Source organism: Meleagris gallopavo, chromosome 15 (assembly GCF_000146605.3).
Source record: "Meleagris gallopavo isolate NT-WF06-2002-E0010 breed Aviagen turkey brand Nicholas breeding stock chromosome 15, Turkey_5.1, whole genome shotgun sequence".
NCBI classification, from domain to species: Eukaryota; Metazoa; Chordata; class Aves; order Galliformes; family Phasianidae; genus Meleagris; species Meleagris gallopavo.
In genome coordinates, this window is record NC_015025.2 from 15,103,647 (window position 1) to 15,113,181 (window position 9,535).

Genomic DNA, 9,535 nt, shown 5'->3' on the forward strand with positions numbered 1-9,535 from the left:
AGTAAAGGAGGGGAAGAGATGGAAGGGAAGCACGGGGCAGGGACAGTGGAGGAAATAGGAAGCAGTGTCATACACGTTTGCCTTTGGATTTGTAAGTGTAGCTCACGTAAACGTGAGGGGATGGAGGGAGGCACAAAAGCAGCACATGCAAGGAGTGGCGTGCTTAATAACTTCAGACGCTGTGCTCTTAAGGCAGCTGCGTGCACCAGTGCTCCCCCCGCCAGGAGCTGTGCCCTCCAGCCACTCCATCACAGCAAATGTTTTCTGTGTGCTGCCCGAAGAGGTTTCCCATGGCTGCAGAGGTGGGGATGGGAGCATGACAGCCAGATCAAGTGACACAGGAACACAGGAACTGCCAGCCCGGAGCCTGAGCTTAATGTGATGTGCCTGCTTCCTAATTCAGCCTGACACACTCAATGATGCATCGTTTGCTGCTGAAGGACTCTGCTCAGCCATCTGGGGACGGAGGCTCGCATCGTGCTCAGAGATTGCGGGACGTGGGCTGTCACTCAGACCGTCAGATGGCTTTGCAAAGGGCGTGGGCTCAAACCTTACACTGGGCCACTCTGGATGCAAAAATAAATCCATCACAGGCTCCGGAGCTCAGCACTGCTGTGCAGCCTGGCCATGCCCCAGTCAGACCCATGGCTGTGCGCAGCCCAAGTAGCACTGCAACGACAGCACAGCCCGTGTCCAAACAGGGCATGGGGCGATCTGCAGATCCAACACCTGCACGGTCCCAGCCTGGTCTCAGTGTGCTACTTACACTGGCTGCAGCAGAAGGGAGCAGTGCAGGTGCAGGGCTGCACTCCGCCGCCTCCTTCACCAACACTGAGAGCTCCTGGGTGCAGCCCTTCAGCTACTGAGCGGACCTGCAGGGTAGTGCCTGGTATTACATACACCCATGATTAAAGGGTAATTTGGTGTAACAAACCGCATCAAGTACATAGAATGGCTGTCAAATAAAGTAAAGCACTAATAAATTACATTACTTCCTGTTCTGTGGAAGGGGGCAATGCCATTCATTACTCGCTTTAAAAAAACTGTCTCTTCATTTTTCTTTTTGCCTTTTACCAGGCACCTCCTGCAAAAAGAGTGCTCCCATCACCCACACATATCCCACCCCACCGCTCCTTACCACGCTCATGGCAGAGCAACAGCTTCATGTTCCTCAGGACTTGGCCTTACTGGTCTTTCCTCACGCCATCTGAGAAGACCCCTTCCCATAGAGACAAACCTGCTGTCTGGCCCCGAGCCGTGCACTGATGGAGCTCCTGGTTCGGTCATTTCCCCAGCACAGCCCTGCTCCCGGCCACCCGGTGTGAGCACTCTGTGCAGCACCAGCAGAGCTCCAGGTGTGGGAGAGCCCTTCCTGTGGGGGTCCAAAGTGCCCCGTGGGGCCTGGCCAGGGGAAGAGGGGCTCAGGAGCAGCACCTGCAGCAGTGAGGGCAAACCCAGCCCTGCAGTGCAGTCAGAGCACCTTGGAGGGGTCGGGGCAGTGACCGCCAGCACCACCCCCAGCCCAGCTGCCTCCCTGGCCCTCCTTGTTTTTATAGCAGGACAGAATCCTTTTTTAGTTTGAAACTGAGAATCTGTCCCTGCTTTTACATTTCAGAATGACTTACATCATCTGCACCTGAATTCTGCAGTAAGAATTCAGAAAACAAACGGCCCTCCCGAGGCCATGGGTGTCTGTGAGCACGGGCACGTTTGATACAGGAGAAGAACAAACTCTCCATGAAACTGCACCCAGAAGCCAAAAAATATGAATGTTTTGGCGAAATGGGAGATATGAAACTATTTATGATGGATGCTGTTGAAATTGAGTGAAACAGCAGCTCTTAATCACAAACAGCATTGTGACAACAGCAATAGCCGTGCACCTCCCGGCCCTGCCTTGTGCCGTGCAGGGATCTAAGGCAACGCAGTCCTTATTTAAAGAGTTTTCAGCCCTGGCTGTTACCTGTGTTAACGATTCCTGCCAACAGTCCCTGGTGCACAGTGGTGCAGGAGGCACCCAGGGAGCTCTGCGATGAGGTGCAGAGGCTGCTGGGCTGGGACCTACCCTGATGTGCAAAGCTCTCCCAAGGACAGCAAAGACCTTCATGGTCTGAACAGAGGGAAATAGTCCTTCTGCATTACGTGGGTTGGAAATTCCTCAGATAACAATGCTCATAGAGTAAATCCAAACCATTACAATGAATAGGAAGAGATGATTGCAGCAAGGTGGTTATTGCTCGTCTGCGGTCGAACATGGAACCGTGGATGGATGAACAAAACGTGAGCACCAGAGGAGCATTAAGTGCTCAGGATACACCAAGCAGCAGTCAAACCAAAAGCTATGTAAATATCTGCCTGAGGAAACCCACCAGTGCGAACTGGAGCAGACTGAAGGCTGCTCTCTTTTGCATCCTTAGGAACAGAAGGTGTTGTGCACATGGATACCAATACCCGCAACACCAAGCGCTCACATCGTGCTTTACCTCTACCTGCTGATACGGAGCAGGAATCACATGTTCCCATGGGGCTGCTTGCTACAGATGTCAGGAAACTGTAGGGAGCATTAGAAGGCATCAAAAAGGCAAACTTGCGCAGCCAACAAGCACCATGCTGCAATCCAAGCTGTGACTTTGGGCTGAATGTCTGCAACAAATGCCCAAGTTGGTCCGACCCCACTGCAGCCCAGCCCGCTGCTGCCAATGCCAACGCCAGGATGCAGCCAACCTCCGCCAGCCAATGCCAACAGCCAATTGTGCAGACAGCAGCACGGGCTGGGAAGGAAACCTGGCAGATGTACCAACACCAGCGTCACTTTTCAAGCAGTTTGTGTTGGAAACTGAAACAGGCATCACTTCTACCCTGAGCTCAAGTTACTCAACCGCAGTTATACCTCTTTAAAAACACCTGTATCCCACTCAGAGTCAGTAACCACAGCTCCTACACCAACAGCCAGACCCCAGGAAGGCCCCTACTGTGGGCTGCACTGGGCTGCAAACTCTGCCTGAAACGTGGCAGCAGATGCAGATACATATGAAATGAAATGTCTCTTGCTCAATGAAGGAAACACCTGCTGGCCCCGGGAGCACCTGGAGCAGAGGTGAGAACTGGGTCGGAGGTTCTGGATGGCTCAATTGGCAATGAAGCCTGAAGCTACAAAGTGAGCCAAGGGCAGACATATCGACAGCGTTATATTCATAAATACCAAACTCGAGTACTTAGAATGCAAACTCTGACAGGAGGTTAATAAATCACAAGCTGCTCTGGCTGATTAATGCCACCATGACATTACTGTGTACCTGGAGTTCCCAGGCCTGCAGGTGAAGGGAGACCTTCAGTCTCTGCTCTGAATTCAGGCACAGGAATGCAGCCTCATGGTGCAGCCCCCCCTCAGGACCTCACACTGCCCAGGCCAGGTCTCCGTGCACAAATAAAGTTCAGAAACAGCCCCAGGGACCCTCATAGGAGGAGCGGGTTCAGCTGCACCTTCTGCCAGCACTGCCAGGCACAGGGTGACTGCTTTAAAGGGTCCACGCGTGCATCTCTCTCGCAATAAATGGCGCACACAGCCTTAGGTGTTCACATCTGACTCGGGAGGCCTGTGGTAATCCACCTAGGTGGGCAGAAACATTCACTGAGAGGGAACTGCTGCTGCTGCAGAAGCTGCCACTGTGCTGCAAATAGTGCAAAGGAGGCAGCTCTGCGGCTCCGTCCCAGCAGGGCAGCAGCTCTGGGCACTGCTGCGGGATCGCTGTGCTCACAGTGTGTCTGCACCCCCCGCTGTGCAGCACCCCCTGGACACACAGCCCTGCCGGCCCCCACTGCTGTCCGCATCCCAGCCCCCAGACAAACGCACCGCGCCGGCCGCTCACCCGCAGCGAGGTGATCATGGAGGGGTCTCGGAGGCGGCCGTCCTCATCCTTCAGGTTGTAGCCCTCCGGCCTCTTGTCGCGCTCACTGACCTTCCATAGCTTCACAGTTTTATCTGCGAGAGAACAGAGTCACGCCTGGCTGCTGCTACGAGCCCGCTCTCCTTCAGGGTGGATCTCTGTGCCACGTTACTTCGAGAGCGAGAACGGAAAGAAGCAGCGCAACGTGGGAATGTGTTACAAAGCATCGCTTTACAACTCACTGCAATATGACACACTGTCCTAAACACAGAGGTAAGATCCCTGTTAATCAAAAAACTATTAAAAAACTCTATTAACAGATCGTCGTGCTCTATAATTAATCTTCATTGCATTCCAGTAATTCTCCCCCAGATGAGTTTAGTAAATCTTTGAATTTTATTACGATGATCAATAGAGTCAATTCTGTAACACAAAGTTAGTTGGTTACGGGAGATAATTAGAACCCTCCTTGTCCCCTGAAGTAATTAAGTCACATCCATCCTAAGGCCCCATTCATCCCAAGTAATATTCCTGAATCCTCATGATATTTATCTGAGCATAGCACAGAACTGCTGAGCTGAGCACAGCTGCACGTTGAAACACAGCAGCCGTGGCTTAAAAAAAAACAAAACAGCAACAAAAACTTCACCCAGAAAGCTCTCAAAAAGTTCCCAACAAGAGCCATCAGCAGAACAAAGCGCACAGAGGAGCCTCTCCCTGCCTGCAGCCACACGCACCGTTGGTGGACAGCAGGAAATAGGCGGCGTTCTGCTGCGGGAGCCATCGGATCTTATTGATCTTCTCCTCGATCTCCAAACTCTTCAGGTAATCGAACTCCGGCTCGTGGCTCTGGAAAGTGCTGTACACATTGTACTCACCCCTGCGATGGGGCTGGTTCTTGCTCTGTGGAGGAGGACAGAGAGGATGTAAGACACGGAGAGAACATTTCCCACTGACTCCTTCGCCCCAAGGTTCACTGCACACCTGTCCCAGCGCTGCCCTGGGGCTGGGAGCTGAGCTCTGCACTGAGCCTGCAATGAGCCCACAGCTCTGCACTGAGCCTGCAGCCCTGCGCTGCCAGCACAGCTCCCAGGGGACAGGTCGGGGCCCTGGCACAGAGCCCTGTGGCACAGACTGCACTGGGAGCAGCGCCACAAGAATGGGAATCATGCTGCTGGGAAAGGTGACAATGTCTGAGAACCATCAATGCCCAGAGAGGCACCCGTCTACCAGGCTGCGTTTCTCCAAATGCCACGGAGCTGTGCAGCACGGGGCTCTGAGTGGGGCTGGGGGAGTCCAGCGGATCTGTGCTGCACGTCACTTCCTGCACACTCAGATGTTGGTCCCTTGGAGCAGACGGCTGTGTCAAACAGGAGGTGGACGGAACGCATCCCAGGTGGTGTCAGGGAGGTGGAAGTTTAAGAAAAGTGGGAAAATAATGAAAAAGAGAGAAATATGCAATGGAATAGTAACAGAAAGGCCAACAAAGCGTCTGTATGTAACCTCATACCGATCAGTTTCCCCCAGCATACACAGAAATACTGTGCAGATTTGACGCTGGGAGAAGCGCAACCCATTGATGCCCCAGAGCACTGCTGGTGGCCCCATGCAGTGCAGAACCCCCGAGGAGTTCTGCTCCCAGCCAGGCCGCTCTGCTCCGAGCTGAGGGCACAGTGCCCCAATCTGGGCCCGGGGGTGGATGGCAGCCAGCTGTGCCCGTGCTGGGCTACGGGGAGCTGCAGCAGGGCTGGAGGTGTGTGGGAATGCAAAGCAGCATTTTAGGGCATTCTACAGCGTCACTCCTGGTCTTGTTGCTAATTGCCTCTTTCCAATTCTCAGTCTGCTAGGAGAGAACTGAGGTTAAGAGTGAAAGGCACAGATTAGGAAACAACAGGACGCTGCTTTACAAGGATAAAATGGCATTTTGTACCTACCTCCTGCTCACGCTGAAATATGACAACCCGACCCCCCTTGTCCCCTGTTGCCAGCAATTCTCCGGTGTGGTTGAATTCTACTGTAGAGATAATGTCAGCTGAAAGGAAGAAGACAAAGACAATTTAAGTAACTGCAGAGTGGCTTCACAGGCATCTAAATGCACCATTCCCACGCAGCTCAGGCAGCGCCTTCTCTCCCCTGTGACATTTCCATACATCTCAGCTTTTCTATTGTACGTAATGACAGTTGCAGCATTTTGGAGCGCTGCTCCGTGTCCCACAGCCTCGGGGCGCAGGGATGCTCCCACCACGGCAGGGGACAGGCGGGGATCTGCGGCACGTAAAGACTTTAATCTGCCGCGCTTACCCTTGAGGCAAAGCAGGAGAGCTGCTAATGATTGGATTTATTGGGGCTATTTTTAAAAGAATGTCAGAGGTTAATTCCATGACAATTACTGCCCGACTGCTGTCACCAGCTGCCTCGAGCGCAGCAAACAGAGCAGGGGACAGGGAAGGGTGGATGCAGACTCAGAGCCCCAGTGCTTGGTGCGAGATTGATTTTGCAATGAAAGGCATTCAGCTATTGCAACGCCAGCCCACTCCTGCAGCGAGGGCTGGCAGAATCAGTCTCTGCTCCCTCTGATATCCCATACCTACGGGGCAGCGCAGCCACAGCTGTAATTCCCGTGCCTGCATTAGGTCACAGACCCCGTGTGCTGGCAGCAGTGTGCCCAGGGCACAAGTACTGTGAGCACCAGAACGGCCCCTCCTGCTCACTGGCTGCCATGGGGCAGTGGAAGGAATACCTGAAACACAGTCTGGATCACCCCTTCTGCCTCCGTCATTTGCATCCCTCTGGAACACCCACTAAGAGGCCACTACAGCAGATTGGCCAGAGCCTCCTCCAGAGCACACAGCTCAGCACAGAGCAAACCCTGCCATCACCATTAGTAACGCACAGTCACTATTTCTGCCAAGCAGGAAGCCAAGTTCCTCCTGGCTTTATGCCCCGAAGTCCTTTCAATATCTGTGCTTTCCTAAATGGAACCAGTGACGGCTTTGCCCCATTTCCACTGCTCCCGAGATGGTGGATCTCCTCTGTGCATCAGCCCCAGCTGTAACCACAGCCCTCAGCTGTCAGCTGCAGCTCCAGAGTAACCGCAGTCACTGCGACCTTCATAAACTCACTGGAGTGAGCGACAGCTTTGGGTGCTCACTCACTTCCTGCATCCATTCAGCCTGGTGATGTGCGCAGAGCCCCCACAGCTGCCAAGCTGGGAGAATCCAGATGGCAGCAGGCAGCTGAGTGATGAACTCCACGCTGCTGCCATTAACATGCGCTCCTCTTCCCCACATTACCTCATCTCTCCAGCATTAAGCATATTTGTAATGACACGTGAACGCATTCCAAAGTTTGTTGTAATTCATTTACAACGTTTGGTGGCTGTGAACAGCCTCGGAAGCCCATTTCCCTGCAGATGGAGACAGAACTGCAAAGACAAACCCCAGCAACCAGTGGTGAACGAACGGGACCAGGAGTGCAATGGGGGCTGAGGCACTGCCTGGGAACGCTGCTCAGCAAAGCACTTTGTCCTCTGCATGGAGCCCTTCTGCATCAGCCTGCACGTGTGGGCAGCAGAATCTGTCGGGAAGGTTTTAACCATCTGTTACTAACATTAATAGAAGCACTGAAAAGCAAAGCAGAAGCGCCAGCCTGGTTCAGAGCCAGGCTAAGTGCAGCGGTGCTGGCTGCATCGCTGAGCACTGATAACACCTGTTCGGAATTTCAGTCTTTTGGGGGTTCATTTCAAGCTACCAAATGGATCCTGAGCTCCTTCACACACCTGTTATTTTCTGCTTGACTGGATTTGAATTATTGCGTAAACATCAGTCCCATTTTGCAACTGATGCAAAAAGACGGGGATGAGAAGCCTTCCTGGCTGTCTTCTTCCCCATGGAGTTATGGAAAAAAAGCAAAAGATGGGAGTGAGAGCCCATGTGTGGGTGGCACAGCCTGCAGCCCCCCGTGACCCTGCACTCACTGCACCCACTGGGTTCAGGCAGAGCCCCAGCTGCATGGGCTGACAGCACCACTGCCCACAAGCGTTACTGAGGGGTGCACAGAGCCTTCCTCACACTTTTAGCCCAGGCTGCCCCAACCCAGCAGCCAACCCAGCAGGATGTGGCTCTGATGCTGCTGTTAACAACCAGCACTGGAAGCGCTCTGCCCCTGCACCCACCCCGTGCTGTAACCTCGGATCTGCTGGGCTGAAGGAGACACAGAGGGAAAGCTTTCATAGTAACCGTGCTGCATGGGCCTCCAAAATGAAATCAGCAGCACTTTGGTGAGCAAAATATCCACGGGCACAGTGCCCCTCCATCCGAGCCCCTCGCTCAGTGGATGCCTCCTGCAGGCCAGGACAGCTGTTGGTACCCTCAGCCCTGAAAAATCAATCCAAAAGACATCTCCCTACATCCCCAGCACAGATACGTATCACAGCTAAAACGAAACACACTCAAATACTGACAGACTTTGTGTATGGAACCAGATGGGGTTCAGCAGCGCCAGGTTAAGCCCTATACAAGCCCAGGTTTTCATTGTTAACGTTTTCCAGTTGCCAGTGCAGTGGACACAACAGCTCAGGCAACATTTGCAACCCCAATGCTGCTTTCCAGCAACGTTTAGGCAACATTTTCTTACTCTTAGGCTACTTTCTAGCACAGTATACGCAACAGCTCCTAATTCTAAGGCTACATTCCAACCACACACTGCCGCTAAACGCCTTGTTTACTGGTAGGGCAGCAGCCACGGCCCTGAGCAGCACAGCTCCACCCGCAGTGCTGAGGGCAGGGAGCAGCGCTGGGTATGGAGCACAGGGCAGGAAAAGGCCCGGCTCCAGCAGTGCACGACGCAGCGCAGGTGACCTCCAATGGGGTGAACATCCCCACGGCCCCTCTGCCGACTCCACGTCAGCAGAAATGGCACCTGGGGAGCACGGGGGCAGGGCTGAGCAGACACTGCTGCAGCAGCACAGAGCTGCGCCTCACACCAGGAGGCATTTTTCCTTCTAAAACCCTTTCCATCACCAGCTCCGGTTTTAGGTCACTCCATTTGCCAGTGCTCTGCAGTAACTTTCCGTGCTGCACTGAGACATCCTCCGGACGGCGGCCGCTCGCAGACCCAACCCGCGGCCTCCCCGCTCCTCAGCAGAGCGCCGTGATCCAGGGACACGAGCGGCTCTCGCCCCAGCGCACACAGCGTCCCGGACAAACCACCTGAAGCTGCCCAGAGGTGCAAAGGGCGGCTGAAACTCTCGGCTCCTCCCCGCCTCCTCCCCCGGCGGTGGGACCTCACCGCGGTCCCGCGGGCCGGGCTGGGCTCTGCCGCAACACCCTCAGGCTGCAACAGCAGGCGGGCAGCAGCCGGGAAAGCATCCCCATGGGGAGAAGGACGGAGCTTAGAAAAGATCACAGCGCAGCAGCCGAGCAGCACTGGGTCCTCCTGGAAGATGTCCCACGTCGAAGCTGCAGCCCCAGCACAGCGCACTGCGGGCTGCTGCCCGCCGGTCCCACCCCGTGCTCACAGCAGACCGGCAATTATTCATTAAAATTCCTGTGTGTGTGCATTGAAATGATCAATAATTGAAGTCCATTTCTCCTAAGGTTCCTATAGTAGTTTTGTGACAGTAAGAAGGAAAAATGCTTTTTTTTTTT

General features: G+C 54.0%; 1 protein-coding gene across 1 annotated transcript; it reads right to left on the bottom strand.

The window, feature by feature from the left end:
* Positions 1–7: 7 nt before the first annotated feature.
* Positions 8–5,944, bottom strand: LOC104909242 (serine/threonine-protein phosphatase 2A 55 kDa regulatory subunit B beta isoform; the record flags this gene model as incomplete). The annotated part of the gene is made up of 4 exons (XM_031555671.1): positions 8–3,610; positions 3,870–3,982; positions 4,625–4,790; positions 5,822–5,944. Coding segments are annotated over 4 exons (444 nt in total), but the record flags the coding sequence as incomplete, so codon positions are not given.
* Positions 5,945–9,535: the final 3,591 nt, after the last annotated feature.